This window comes from Plecotus auritus, assembly GCF_963455305.1.
Source record: "Plecotus auritus genome assembly, chromosome: 1".
In the NCBI taxonomy this organism is placed as follows: domain Eukaryota; kingdom Metazoa; phylum Chordata; class Mammalia; order Chiroptera; family Vespertilionidae; genus Plecotus; species Plecotus auritus.
The window spans coordinates 197,112,476-197,128,267 of record NC_137770.1 but is presented as its reverse complement, the minus strand read 5'-3'; the positions used below and the strand labels follow the sequence as shown (position 1 = coordinate 197,128,267).

At 41.6% G+C, this 15,792-nt stretch overlaps 1 protein-coding gene across 2 annotated transcripts in view; it reads right to left on the bottom strand.

Moving 5' to 3' along the window:
* The window catches only part of CNOT6L (CCR4-NOT transcription complex subunit 6 like), an 89,610-nt gene extending 74,766 nt beyond the window's left edge, over positions 1-14,844 (bottom strand). The window contains exon 1 of one of the 2 annotated variants that reach the window (XM_080650251.1): positions 14,158-14,844. Coding sequence is in view for 1 of the 2 variants with exons in the window: in XM_080650250.1 (XP_080506376.1) it covers positions 13,831-13,835 (5 nt within the window). In the remaining variant the exon portion in view is untranslated. Of the gene's footprint in view, positions 1-13,830; positions 13,997-14,157 lie in introns of those variants that run through there. The other variant, XM_080650250.1, reaches the window with a different exon arrangement.
* Positions 14,845-15,792: the final 948 nt, after the last annotated feature.

Below are 15,792 nucleotides of genomic sequence, written 5' to 3'. Positions count from 1 at the left end.
ATAAATCTTCATATCACATTATAGTTGTTATAGACATCTCAAAATATCATCCATCTATAGGACTACTTCAAATATATAACACTATATATGTCATCTATATGTATCACTACTTCAAAATCACAGTAGTTATTACTCTGCTAGATCCTTACTTAAATGCATTAACAGAGACACATATATTAATATATCACAAATTTGTTTTTATATATTTTCTATTATTTCAATATAACAACTATTTTCTTTCATTCACTTAAATTCATTACACTAAAAAGGCTCCAACATCCACCCACATCCATCCATTCATTAAACGCAGGAAGGGAAACCAATCATGAGGATATTCTAATTATTCGAGTAATAAGTAATTAGGAGCTGAATCCAGGCAAAAATAGAAATCATTCCAATTTTAATCAATTTATCTAATACAAAATTCCTAATTTTCTTTCCCAAATTGTCTCCTGGTTTCTCAGTCATCTCCCTTCACATTCAATCAGCAAAAGCCTTCTTTTCTATAGCAATTGACAGCAATCTATTTCTTGACCTATCATTTCATGTTTTAATTTAACTCTTTTTTTAAAAAAAAAAAAAAAAGAGCCTCCCTCCTCCCATTCTGGTCTCCTCAACTCATTCTGCATACCTCAACAAGAATCTTCAATAATTGTTTTCAAAGTACCAACATGCCCAAAATCACTCAATGTCCCCAATGTCCTTAAAAGTAATATTGATACTTATGAAATTCTAGAGACACATTTACAATAACTATTATCAAAACTATCATGTAGGTATGCCCTACAAAATATGATCTAAGACAATATTATAAAACTCAGGTATTAATAACAGAACCTCAATTTATAGATGTAAAAAAAATGCTGCTCTAGAGTTGAACCTAGCTGAACCTAGTAAAGAAATTTTAATTCCTTACCCACACATTCAAACCCCTCCATAATAATCATACTCCAATGTGCTTTATCAGCCTCCTTCCCACTGAAGCTCTGGAAGTTAACTGGAAATTAACTCAACTTCCCTCTCATCCTTGAATCTAGACTGATGCCTTTCTGCTACTACATATTTGTTCCATGTAATTTCTACTGCTTGCATTGCCATTGGATTATTCATTCATTTAACAAGCAATTATTAAGCCCAGGATATGTAACAAACATTTAGTACATAGTTAAGCCTCTACTATGTATCAAACACTTGAGCTATAAGGGTGAGGTATCTCTGCCTTTAAAAACTCTCAGCCCAAAGGAAAAACAGAGACATAAATCAGATAAACACAAGCCAATTGGTAAATGTTATGGAAGAGGCATGCATAGGATGCAAGGGGAGCAAAAAGCAAGAGCATAAAGCAAATAGTGTAAGTGTCAGCAAAGTTTCCCAGGGTAGGGAGAACCTGAGGTGAATTATTAAATAAGTTAGTGAGGTCATAAAATATAAGGTATTGTAGGCACATATAAAGCATAAACCAAGCTATAAGTCTCTCCATATAGCTAGGCTAGGGAATATGTTCAAGAGAGAGGAGTAATCAATAAAACTGGAGAGGTATACAAGAACAAGATCATAAGGAGCCTTACATATAATTCTACGAAATCTCCATCCTAACTAATAAAGAGGGAATATGCTAATTGACCATCACTCCGTCACAAAGATGGTTGCACCCACAGCTGAGGACAAGTTCACATAAGGAGCCTTAATGAGCAATCAGCAGGGACCTGAGGCTACGCCCTCCCCCACCCCCGTGGGGCTTGACAGGGGACCTCAGGCTCTGTCCCCCACCTGGCAGGGTTTGACAGGGGACCTCAGGCTGTGCCCCCCACCTAGTAGGGCTTGACAGGGGACCTCAGGCTGCACCCCCCACCCGGCAGGGCTTGACAGGGGACCTCAGGCCGCACCCCCCACCCAGCAGGGCTTGACAGGGGACCTCAAGCCATGTCCCCCACCTGGCAGGGCTTGACGGAGGACCTCAAGGCACACCCCTGGCCCCCGTCTGGGCTGGGGGACCTCAGGCCACGCCCCCCCATCCTGGCCCCAGGCCAGGGGACCTGAGGCTACGCCCCCTGCCTGGCAGGGCTTGACAAGGGTGGGACTGGCCGGGTCTGGATCTAGCCCAATTGGGGGGGGGGGGCGGCTGGGTCTGCGTCTCACACGATTTTGAGATGCATGTGGGTGGGCGGGGACTTGACTCTGGGTCCCGTGGTGAGCCCCAGACTCTGACAGGAGGAAGGTTTTCATATACATTTTACTAATTTTCTTTCATCTCTGACACTTCTATTATAGAGAAAGGGCAAATAGTAATATTAAATTATTTCCTCTAATTAATCCCCTTTTAATGTGCATGAATTTCGTGCACCGTGTCACTAGTTTTATTATAAAAGCAATGAGCAGCAGCAGGTTATCTTGGAAAGTACACAGGTTTAGGAATTACAATAACCTAAATCTGAATTCAAGCTCTGACATTTACTTGCTATATGACTTTCAACAAATATGCCTCTCTAAGTTTCCGTTTCTTCAACTATAAAATAGAAATTAATATCAATTTTGCCAGAATTCTAATAAGTTAATTCATGTAAATCTTCTAGCACAGGAGTCAGCAAACTACAGCTTGGTTTGACAGCAATGAATGGCTTTACATCGTAAGATTATTAAAAGAAAAAACAAACAAAAAAAACCTACAACTAAAACATAAAGGAGACTACAGAACAGAGATCTTATGTGATCCAAAAAGCCAAAATAGAGACAACCAAGATGGCGGCATAGGTAAACACCTGTACTTGCTGCCTCTCACAACCACATCAAAACTACAACTAAAAGACAAAACAAATACCATCCAGAACCACAGGAAAGCTGGCTGAGTGGAAGTTCTAAAACTAGAAGAAAAAAGCACATTGAGACTAGTAGGAGGTGCGGAGGTGCAGAGGCGTGAACAAAGCGGGCTGGCAACTAGGTGAGCTGTTGTTTTTTTCTATAGGGAGGGAGATACAAGCTCCCGATTGCTCTGAACTCCAGTTCCGGGTAAGACTCTGGGGACCCAGACTCATACGGGGAGAAACTGGACTGTCTGGCATTGGGCTGGAACGCGAGGGCGGATTTCTCTCAGAGGTGCTCGCAGCGATCATTGTTTCTGCACGGGGCCACAGGACACAGAGACTCGGGGACCTCTCCAGTACAGGGCTGACTGGCAGCCATTGCTGTTTGCTCCACCCTGGTGATTCCCTAAGACCCCGCCCCACCCAATTTATAACCCCACCCAAGCTGTGCGCAGCGGCTTTTGCATATGAATGGCCTGTCCTCTTGTAGCCTAAAATCTAACAAACTGCAGCTGGGTCAGAGAGCTCCAAAGCTTCCAAAAGAAGGCCCAAGGCCCAGCAGCAGCAGCCTGCCTTGCTTCACAGCTGGGCCTCCTCTGGGCACTTCCAAACCCCAAACAAAGAGGAGGAATCTGCAGATCACTCTTAGCTCCTGCTGGGTGGCCTCAGGCAGTGGCTGACTTTGCACCTCCTTGGAGATCCAAGAGCCAGTGTACCCAGTGGTCAGTGTGAGACCATACCAGATTACAATTCTTCACATCCATAAGTGACACACTCAAGGGGCAGACTCAGTGAGCACCAAAGCCCCAATGAAGCAAGTCCTGCCCCATAACTGCTGTGTGTCTCCAGCACAGCAGTTCTTCCATTGTAGACACAGCTGGTCCTCACAGCCAATTGGCCTGGAGGTCAATTCTTCCCAGTGATACCAACAGCAATCAAGGCTTAACTACAAGACTGTGCACACAGCCCACAAAGGGATGCCCCAAAAGTGTCCACCTCAGGTGATTGGGGAGGCTGAACCACTGGGCCCTATAGGACACCTAGCACTCAAGGGCACTCTATCAACACAGGGAAGCAGCAAAAATGCGGAGACAAAGAAACAGGTCACAAATGAAAGAAATGGAGGAAAGCAAACTACTGGATATAGAGTTCAAAACCATGGTTATAAGGTTACTCAAGAATCTTCTAGAAACCTCCGAGAAATTTAGTGAGACCCTCAAGGATATGAAAAAGGACCAATCAGAAATTAAGCATACACTGACTGAAATAAAGAATAATATACAGAGCCGAAATCGGTTTGGCTCAGTGGATAGAGCGTCGGCCTGCGGACTGAAGGGTCCCGGGTTCGATTCCGGTCAAGGGCATGTACCTTGGTTGCGGGCACATCCCCAGTGGGAGGTGTGCAGGAGGCAGCTGATCGATGTTTCTCTCTCATCGATGTTTCTAGCTCTCTATCCCTCTCCCTTCCTCTCTGTAAAATATCAATAAAATATATTTAAAAAAAAAAAAAAAAAAAAAAAAAGAATAATATACAGAGATCCAACAGCAGACTAGAGGATCCCAAGAATCAAGTCAAAGATTTGAAATACGAAGAAGCAAAAAACACCCAACCGGAAAAGCAAAAAAAATTCAAAAATATGAAGATAGTGTAAGGAGCCTCTGAGACAACTTCAAGCATACCAACATCCAAATTATGGGGGTGCCAGAAGAAGAGACAGAGCAAGATATTGAAAACCTATTTGAAGAAATAATGACAGAAAACTTCCCCCACCTAGTGAAAGAAATAGACTTACAAGTCCAGGTAGCGCAGAGAACCCCAAACAAGAAGAATCCAAAGAGGACTACACCAAGACACATCATAATTAAAATGCCAAGGGCAAAAGACAAAGAGAATCTTAAAAGCAGCAAGAAAATAACAGTTAGTTACCTACAAGGGAGCACCCATGCGACTGTTAGCTGGTTTCTCAACAGAAACTATGAAGCGAGAAGGGAGTGGCAAGAAATATTCAAAGTGATGAATACCAAGAACCTACAACCAAGATTACTCTACCCAGCAAAGCTATCATTTAGAATTGAAGGGCAGATAAAGAGCTTCACAGATAAGAAAAAGCTAAAGGCATTCATCACCACCAAACCAGTATTATATGAAATGCTGAAGGTTATTCTTTAAGAAGAGGAAGAAGGAAAAGGTAAAGATAAAAATTATGAACAACAAAGTGACAACAAGTAACTATCTATCAACAAGTGAATCTAAAAATCAAGTGAATAAAAAATCTGATGAACAGAATAAACTGGTGAATATAATAGAATCAGGGGCATAGGAAGGGAGTGGACTGATAATTCTTGGCGGAGGGGGGGGAAGGGGTGTGGGGGTGCAGGAAGAGATTAGACAAAAATCTTACACCTATGGATGAGGAAAGTGGGGGGGGGGTAAGGGCATGGGGTGGGAACCGGTGGAGGGGAGCTATGGGGGGGAAAAAGAGGAACAACTGTAATAATCTGAAGAATAAAGATTTACTAAAAAAAACAAAAAGCCAAAATATTTACTGCATACGGTCCTTTGTATAAAAAACAACTTGCCAACTCCTGCCCTTACACATAATAGGCAACCAAAATACAGTAACTTATCATTGAAGGATTTTAGATAGGGAATTTAAGCAATGTCCAATGACTTAGGGATTTCTCTGGCAACAATGCATGCAAAGGAAAAGAAGTTAAATAATAGATGCTGGAGGATTTTGCAATAATCCACTAACTTTCCTTCCTTCTCCTAAGACTAAAGGTAAGGTCAACTTCTATACCACCTGTCTTTATCCATCCCCGTAAGGTTACAAACTCATATGCACCCTGTATTTTATAGCATTTAATGTTCTTTGTTGCTTACCATATTCTGCCTTCATTTGTTTGCCATTTACCCAAAGTTAAATACCACTTTCCAACTCTGCCTTAACAAGATGATTTGTAACTAAACGCAAAGTTTAACTTCTGAGACTTATAACACGAAGGACAGAAATGAAATTTTAAAAATATTTATCTAGCCCAGCCAGTGTTGTTCAGTAGCTGAGTACCAACCAATGAACCAGGAGGTCACAGCTCAATTCCCGGGTCAGGGCACATGCTCAGGTGGCAGGCTCAATCCCCAGTAGGGGGTATACAGGAGGCAGCCGATCAATGATTATCTCTCAACATTGATGTTTCTACCCCTCTCTCCCTCTCCCTTCCTCTCTGAAATCAATAAAAATATTTTTTAAAAAATATTTTATCTATTCAGAATGTAGCTACATGGAAACAGAAAGTTTCAAAAATGAAACAAAGGGTAGTAACCACATCAATTGAAACATAACTTTACCTTGTAAAGCAAAATTTCCTAAAAAGAAAGCTATTAAATTTTTCAGAAAACTTACAAAAACAAAATCATTCATGCTGAAACGTTTTGGGTAAAAAGTCAGATGACTGTCAGGTTCAAAGTAAACATGGAATTCATCATTAGCCATATTCTCAGTATCACAAAGGTTTGTTCCCTTCTTTTAAATTCTATGATTGATACTTTTTTTTTTTTTTGGTATTATTTTCTCGGCCTCCTGTGTTCCCCCTTCCAACCTAGCTATCAAACTGATCAGAACAAAACTCTCCACAGTTTAAGGTTTTCCAAAAAAAACAATAGTCTCAAGAAATCTGAATTATTCAGAAAATCTTCAGTAAAGGATTAAGGACCTGCTAGATGTGTGTATGGATCAATGGGAAGGCAATTAGAAAACATTAAAGGAGGAAGGAGGGGAGGAAGGACTGGAGAGGGGGGAAAAGAGGAGGGAAAACTAGTCTCTCTTTTCCAAACAAATTAAGCATTATTACTGGCACTCATTACTGAACATAGCATCTTCACTTTTCTAATTCATATTTCATACTTTCATCAAAACTCAACCATAATACCCCTTCATCATAAAGCACTCAAACTAGGAATAGAAGGGAACTTCCTCAACATAAGAGGCATCTATGAAAACCCCACAGCTAATATACTTAACAGTCAAAGACTAAAGACCTTCCCCACAAGATGAGGAATAAGACAAAGATATCTGCTCTTGACATGTCTTCCAACAATGTACTAGAGGTTTTAACCCAGGCAATTAGGCAAGATTATAGAAAGAAAATGCATTTAGATTGGAAAAGTAAAACTACATTTATTTACAGGTGACATGATCTTTGGTATATAGAAAATCTTACAGAATCCACTAAAAATCCACTAGAACTAATAAAAAGTTTAACAAACATGCTAAATACAAAATCAATACACAAAAATCAGTTGTATTTTATATACGTGCGATAAACCCAAAAATGAAATTAAGAAAACAATTCCATTTATAATAGCATCAAAAAGAATAAAATATTTAAGAATAAATGCAACAAAAGAATTGTAAAACATCTCTGAGAACTACAAAATATTGTTGAAATAAAGATCTAAATAAGTGGAAAGATTCCATGTTTGTGAATAGGAAGATTTAATGTTAAAATGGCAATGTTCCTCAAATTGATCTACATATTACACAACTCCTATCAAAATCCCAGCTGGCTTTTTGCAGAAATTTACAAGCTAATTCTAAAATTCATATGGAAATAGCCCGGCCAGCATGGCTCAGTGGTTCAGCATCAACCCATGAGCCACGAGGTCACAGTTGGATTCCCAGGTCAGAGCACATGCCTGGGGTTGCAGGCTCAATTCCCCAATGTCGGTGTGCAGGAGAGAGCCAATCAATGATTCTCTCTCATCACTGATGTTTCTACCTTTCTCTCCCTCTCCCTTCCTCTCTGAAATCAATAAAAATATGTATTTTAATTCATATGGAAATACAAGAGACCTCAAATAGCCAAAACAATATTGAAAAAGAAAAATGTTGGAGGACTCAAGAAATCTGAATTACTCAGAAAATACTTCTTAATTACAAAGCTACGTTAGTCAAGACAGTACTGGCATAAGGAAAATCATATAGTTCAATGGAATAAAACAAAGTCCAGAAATAAACCCTCATATTTATGATTAACTTATTTCTAACAAGAGTTACAAGACAATGCTGTAGGGAAAGAATAGTCTTTTCAACAAGTGGTACTGGGACAACTAAATATCCACATGCAAAGGAATAATGTTAGACTCCCTACATCAGGCCACATACAGAAATTAACTTAAAATTGATCCAAGATCTAAATGTAAAAGTTAAAACTATAAAACACTTAGGACAAAACAGAAGGGTAAATCATTGTGACCTCAGATTAGTAAAGGGTTTCTTAAATATGACATCAAAAGCACAAACAACAGAAGAAAAAACAAATTAGACTTCATCAAATGTAGAAACTTGTTTTTCAAAGGACACTATCACAAAAGTGAAAAGATAATTCAATGAATTGAGGGAAATATTTGCAAATCATATATGTGATGAGGGACTAGTATCTATTAAATACACAAAGGACTCTTACAATGCAATCATAAAAAAATTTTTAAATGTTCAAAATATCTAAATACACATAAAGATACACAAATGGCCAATAAGGAAATGAAAAAACACTTCAAATCATTAGGGAAATGCAAATCAAAATCACAATGAGCTACTACTTAACACCCACTAGGAGAGCTATGATCAAAAAGAAAGAAAACAAAGGTTGGCAAAGATGTAGAGAAACTGGAGCCCTTACATATACACTGTTGGTGGAGATGTGAAATGAAATGGTGAGACAGCTTTGGAAAACAGTCTGGAGTTCAACCATCAAGGAACCATATGATCCAGCATATCCCCAAGATAACTGAAAAATATATGCTCAGAAACTTACATATGAATGTTCATAGCAGAATTATTTACAGTAGACAAAAAGTAGAAACAACTCAAATGTTGATCAGCTGGCATATCCATAAAATGGCATATTATACAGCCATAGAAAGAATAAAGTACGTAACAGGAATGAACCCTGGAAACAAAGTGAAAGGAGCCTGTGATAAAAGACTACGTATTAAGATTGCAATTTGTATGAAATGTCTAGAAGAGGTAAATACACAGTCAGAAAATAAATAATTGATTACCTAGAAATAAGAGTTTGGGAGAATGAGGGGTAACTTTTAAAGAACACAAGATTTGTATTTTAGGTGATTAAAATGTTCTAAAATTGTTGCGATGGCTGCACAAATATGAATACACTAAATACTACTGAGTTATGTATTTTAAATGGACTACTTCTATGGTAAGTGAATTATATCTCAAAAAAGCTCTTACAAAAAACCTTTTTCTTTTTAAGTAGTCAGACCTACCCACCATTCTATTTTTGTTACTTCCTCTCAGAATATCTGTAAACAGTTTATACTATAGTGACCTGCGCTTGTTTATTTTTTTGAAATCACTAAATTGTTTTATCTCCCTTACAAGGGTTTCTTCTCCTTTCATACTTCACTTTACAACTGAATATACTAATGGATATAGAGTGGGCCCTCAAATAAGGTTTTTAATTCTTAAAATACGAAATATTAGAAATATTTACCAGGAAAAAGTTAACCAGACCACTCAAAAATCTTTCTTTGGGGAAATACAGACATATATAAAATTTCCCAGATTCCTAACCAAACTCTTCAGAAGAAAAATAAGTATAGGTGGACCAGAGAGCTGAGGTTTCACTTTACAAGAATCCTAGGCAGTGAAAGAATAAATTGTGATTCAATTAGAATTAAAGTTGTTTGGAAATAAAATGCATTTAATGTATTAGAGATTCAATGTTAGTATAGTTAAAGAAAGTTGTAGTATTTTCATCATGAAACACAAGCACAAGTTAATAATTAAGCCTTTGCTGTTTACTTGATTTTGTTGTTCTTTCTGATTATGGTTAACATATCTTATAATTACAATGACTTTAAAATTACAAAAACAGCAACAGCAAACAATAAAACATAGTAAGGTCAACCTAAATGATATTTCTTTAAAGTATAAAGTAATAACAACTATAATGCTCTATATATTACATATGCTTTCTCAACAGAAAGGAAAATTCAAAAATTCGTTTCCCATAAAATTATACCCCAGAAACTAAAATTCAAAGCCAAGTGATTTCAAAGTACAAAGAGAAACAACTCAAAACAGTCAAAATCCAGTACACCACAATGGCAATCAATAACTGGATAGTAAAGAAGAAACTCACTAAAGATTATTAAATACAATTACAATGTTGTCTCAGCTATCTGTATCTTTAAATCGCTGATTTCAGTTGTCATTCAAAATCCCCAAAGAAGAAAGCTCCTGTTCCCTCCTCCTCCTCCTCTGGCTCTGCACCTTCCCTTTTCTCCCCTTGCCCCAATTTTATTCTTTGAACATGGAAAGCAATTTTTAAGTATTATAATTCATTTTAGACATAATTTCATAAATATGTGCTACCATCTAAAATAACCTCATGAAAAGTCCCAAGCTGTCCACTATGCAGAGACTACATTTTCATCTTCCTTGTATTCAAATAAGACTCTGTGACAAATTCTCACCAATGAAATGTGGACAGATGTTTGCCACCTAAAGTATGGGGATTATTAAGAAATGGTCTGTGGGTAACAGGCAGGGCTAGGACGGCTTAGGGAATGGTGGAGCTGTAAGATATAAGGAGTCAGGGTCCCTCAATTGCCACAGGGAAGAAAGCCACAAGCCTGCTAACTAGGAGCACTTGCACTACACTGTTATGTGAGCAAAATATACACTTATATGTATTAAGCCACTGAAATTCTGGAGTGTCTTTATTACCCCAATTAGCATTACCCAAAGTAATACATGCACAAATTCTTAAAGTGTCTTAATTCCCTCTCATTAAAGACATTTTATAAGGAATATTTTGGAAAGATTGTTTAAAAGCCCATTTAAGTAACATTTATTGTTAAAATCTAAACAATTTGCCACTTTGATTTCGATGTAACACAATTCCTTTAGCTTAAACAATGACAACATAAGCAGTTCCACTATTAATAACAAATTTCACATGTCTTAATATATTAGTTCAGTATCATCTATTTTCATATTGCTGAGAAAATTTTCCTCAATTTTCCCAAATTAAAAAAGTGTGAAGTGCTTTAAATTTTACTAGATTCATAGTATCTAGTAAAAACCAAATACCTAGTTAACAGTAAAATTCTATTTTATTTTTTAAGATATTAAAAATTACCATTTATAGGTAAGAATTATAGGTAAAAATTACCATTTAAAGGTAAGAATTCTTCCTTTAAATGTAACTATATGGCAGATGGTTATATTTGTTGTAAATACACACCCACCCATAACACACTCACTTTAACAAAATCATGACATTTTGCATTCTAATGAAGTTGTCTCTACTACCCTTCACAAAAAAATCCTTCACAAATTTATTGAAATTTTAGTGCTTACTAAGTGGTTAGTTTTTTCGCTTTGTTTTGTTTTTTAGCCTAACTGGTTAACTTGGTATTGGTAAATAAGGACATTACAAACTTAACCAATGAAACTTCTACCATATTCACTTCACCAAAAAAAAAAGAAAAAAGTAATTTCTTTCAACTCTGTTGCCTTTGCCTTAAACTCCATGTCATTACTTTTTCCACAATACAATTAAAATTAAAACGATGGCACATTTACTACTTCACACAGAGTAATAAAAATATTAAATTATTAAAGTTGATAGAGGATTTTTGCTTTCATTCAGGAAAATATTCTAAGAAGTTCTGTTTACCAGAATCAGTCAACATAAACTAAAATAATTACATAGCAATATTTGTGACACTTACACTATGTGGACCTATATAAAGTAAACTCTAGTTCTTTGGTCCTTTTTAATGCTTGACTGTATTGGAACATGTATGTGCTACAAACAACTTAATTTTTTTTCCCAGGGCTACATTAACAAGAATTCATAAAAAGAGTAATGAAACGAATCTATATCATGACTTTAACTAGAGGATTTTAGCTAGATGAGCTAACTAGATACAAATTGCAAGATGGTGGAATAAAGTAAATCAGCAAATAATTATTCAAATATCATTAATTCTGAAATGCATTGTACACCTACAGGCAGATCTCTCTTTAGAGGCCCATTTGAAAATATAAAAAATTTTAAGACTATATAGTCTCTATAAACTAGAACACTAGGTATTTTAATGAGTCTTATTTCTAGAAAGAATTCTAAAATACAGTTTTAAAAGTCGTTTATATATATATACCTTATGCATATCAAAGGACTCTGAAATGTTCTATTGCTTTGATTTTTAACTTAGTTACATAATAGTGCTCTCACTAATTAAAAGAGTATTTGTACTTATGTTTTTCAAAGCCATAAGGACTGCAGGTGAAGGAACTAATATTTAACTAAGCATCTACTATGTGTCAAACATATGTTACTCATTCTATCCTCAGACAATCTTACTATAAATGTATTATCTCCTTCTTGCTGATGAGAGAGATTTAAAGACATTAAATGCTTTGCCTAAGGCCAAATAGCTAAGAAAATGTCACAGTTGGAGTTCTGAAGTCTGCAAAACAAACCTCTGTTCCATTAAACTATGTGTGTTGTTTTTCCAATAATGGCCACAGAAAACGGCTCTCCACCCCCCTACATCCCCAACCACCATTCTTACCCCACTTCCCAGTGAAGGGCATGGAACATTTCTTTGTGAGTCCAGGTCAGAAAGGACCAATCTCTGGCAAGGGTCTAAATTAGATCATCTATATCATGACTTTAACTAGAGGATTTTAGCTAGATGAGCTAACTAGATACAAATGGCAAGATGGTGGAGTAGATAAAGTAAATCAGCAAATAATTACCCAAATACTACTTATACTTAATTCTGAAATGCATTGTACATCTACTGGCAGATCTCTCTTTAGCGGTGCATTTTATTTAGACTACTCTCAAAATAGCTTTTCAAGAGTACACTCTAGCAACAGAGGCTTAATGTAGGTTTTGGAGACTGTGAGGGAAAGTGTGTTTATGCACAACTATCCTGACTGGCAATTAAGACACCTAGAGGTAATAAGGCAGTGTCTCCTGAAAGGTGGTAGCGTGCTCCCAGTGTGCACAAACTGCTCGGCTAAACTGCCTGGACACAAATCCAACTAAAGAGCCCAAGCTAAACAGTCAGCGGAGGAGAGGATGACAGCTCCAGCCAGTAACTTCCTCTTCCTCACAGGCCGCCTCAGCTCGGCGCGTACCCGCCTTTCCCCCTAGGAGGCAGGATAAAACAATTTCAAATGCACAAAATCGACCCAATCTCACCAAACCACAGAAGCTTCCATTTCTTCCCTCGCCCCTCCAAGAAAATTTTTATCTTAAAATAATGCATACACGTTTTCTCAACCGTAAAGTATTTGCAACGAAAAATGAAAATAGGGACTTAGTCCCTCCATACAGCTTAAGGGCTCTCGGCACCGCGTATTCCCGAGACGACTGCTTTGATTCACTTTCCCCCAGGTCCCACCGCCGGCCAGGGAGAGAGCCTGCACTTCCGAAGCCAGAATATGCCTTCGCCGCTCCTCAATCAGTACGTGCCGCCTCGGACCGTCACCTGCCCAGGCCCGAGACGGCGCCGCTGGCCCGCGGGGCCCGAAGTCCCGGGAGGACGGCGGGAGGCCCGCGGGAGGCCGGGCGGGCGGGCGGGCGCCGAGGCGGTTAGGCCGCGCCGCAGGCCAGGACGCTTCCTGCCGCGGCCGCGAGATCAGAGGCGCGGCCCCGACCCGCAGCCCTCCGCCCCGCAGCTGTCCGTGGGCCGCACACTCACCCACCCGGCCCGGCTCCCGCGGAGCCGCTCTCACCTGCGAGGCTCCCAAGCCTGGGCCACAAAGGGGGACGGACACGCCACTCGAGGGTCCCAGACTCACCGACTCCCCAGCCTCCCGGGCCCTGAGCGCCTCTCCCCCGCCCCCCGACACACACCCGGAACCTTTGACAGACCCGGGTCAGCCCGACACACACCCACTCCCGGTGGCTCCTCGGGCCGCCACCCGCCCGCCAAAGTCCCAACTCGCATCCACACAACACACAGGAGCCTTTCTCCCACCTCATCTCCCCGGGGACGCGCTCCTCTCCCCAACACTCGGGATCCTACTCGGAGGCGCAAAAACACTCGACCTCCTTCCCTGCCTCGGGCCCAGGAGGAGCAACAGCAGCCATTTCCCCGCGGCCGGGGAAACTCACACGCGCGCGCGCGCGCACAGGCCCCCACTGAGCTTCCCCCCGATCCGCGGCCGCAGACGCAAACACAAACACCCACGGGCGGGCCTCGCTCCCGCCCGCCCCGAAGGGAAGCTGCGAGGCCGGCGGGGCCTGGACCGAGCTCGCGGGGCGCGGGGCCTGGGGCCCCGGGGGCCCTGCGCCCCCTCCTCACCTGCATTCAGCGCGCCGGGGTCCGGGCGGCGGCGACGGCGGCGGCGGCGGGGCGACTGGTGCTGGTGCTGCGGCGGCGGGGGAGGCGGTGGCGGCGGTGGCGGCGGGGCTGAGGGCAGCAAAGACATGCAGGCAGCCCGCCGGGGGGGAGAGGCACCGGCCGGAGGGGACGCGGGGCGGGCGGGCCGGGCCGGGCCGCCGGAGGAACGGCAGAGGCGGCGGAGAAGAGGGCGGCTGAAGGAAACGAGGAGACGGACGGGGGCGGGGAAGGAAGGGGACGAGGGCCGCGCTGCCCGGCTTCGGGAACGGTGACCCTGGACCGCAGGAGAGGTCCCGCGGCCGCCGCCGAGAAGGCCCTCGCCGGAGGACGCTGCGCCCCCGCAGCCGCAGGAGCCGCGGCTACTACTGCGAGAGCCGCGCGAAGCCTGGCCTTGGCCTTGGCCTCCTGGCGCCGGGGCTGCCGCCGCTGCGGAGGTTGCTGTTGCGCTCGCTGCTGCCGGGGCCGAGGCTGCTACTCAAAAACGCCAGCTTTCGGTGCCTTCGCTCTCGCTCACACACGTTCACACCCCCGAGGCCGGGGGAGAAGCGTCCGCGCGATATCGGTATTGAGATTAATAACAAGGTGCAGAGAGTGCGAGAGGAAAGGTTGATTGACGTGGAGGGGCTGGCGGGAGTCAGTCACTCCCCTGAGCCCTGGGGTGGGGTGAGGGGAAGGAGGCGGGGCTCCCCTGCCCAGCCTGGGCCCCGCCTCCTGAGGCCGGTGCGCGTGCGCGTGCGCGCGCCGCGGCCAGGGGTCTCGCCTGTTTTCTCTTGCTGTTTTTCTTATTCTCTTTCCTTGGCTTGAGTGTCGAGCAGAGCTGGAAAGGCTGGTAGGGTATCAAAAACCCACATCCACAAATGCATGGTGGGGGGAGAGAGAGACTGGCGAACCGACGAGCCCCGTGGTCACGCGTGGACTCGGCGCTGTTTACTGCACGCTCGCTCGCCAGAGGCTGACAGCAAAGCTGAGCGCTGGTCTGGGTGGCTGAGATGCCAGGTGAGGTGAAGTGACCAAAGGAGATGTTTCCTGACATCTTTGTGGGTGCGGTGTTTTGTTTTGTTTTTTTTACGTGTAATATCTATAGGTGGCACAGCGAAATGTAAATAAAAGAACCTGTGACTGCGATAATCACGTCCTATATGTATTCTAATTTTCCCTCTCGCGATAGCATCACGTTTCTTTGGCTGCAGAATGAAAACATCAAAATGTGAAATAGAAATATTAATGTTTACTTGATGAATATGACCTTGACATTTTAGTTCCTAGGGTTTAATTTTGTTTTTGTGGGTCAGCTTCATTCAGCTGTTACCACCAGCAGTCCAAAACCAAATCATACCAGCTCTAGAGGCAGAAAGAATACTGCTGTTGTAATTTTGCAATCTCTTTCTCAATGCATGCTCCAGGTCACGGGTATATTAGCAGTGTTCCGTGTTGTTTTTCCTACAGGGTTGTTGTTTAGCACACTAAGCACGTTGTGTAGGGTTGCAATTAATCTTAGACCCTATTATTGGATGCAAAACGTTCTCATCTCCTGGGGAAAATGGTGCGTTAAAAATGCAAATCATAGTTTAGACAGAACTGATCAGCTATTAAAAG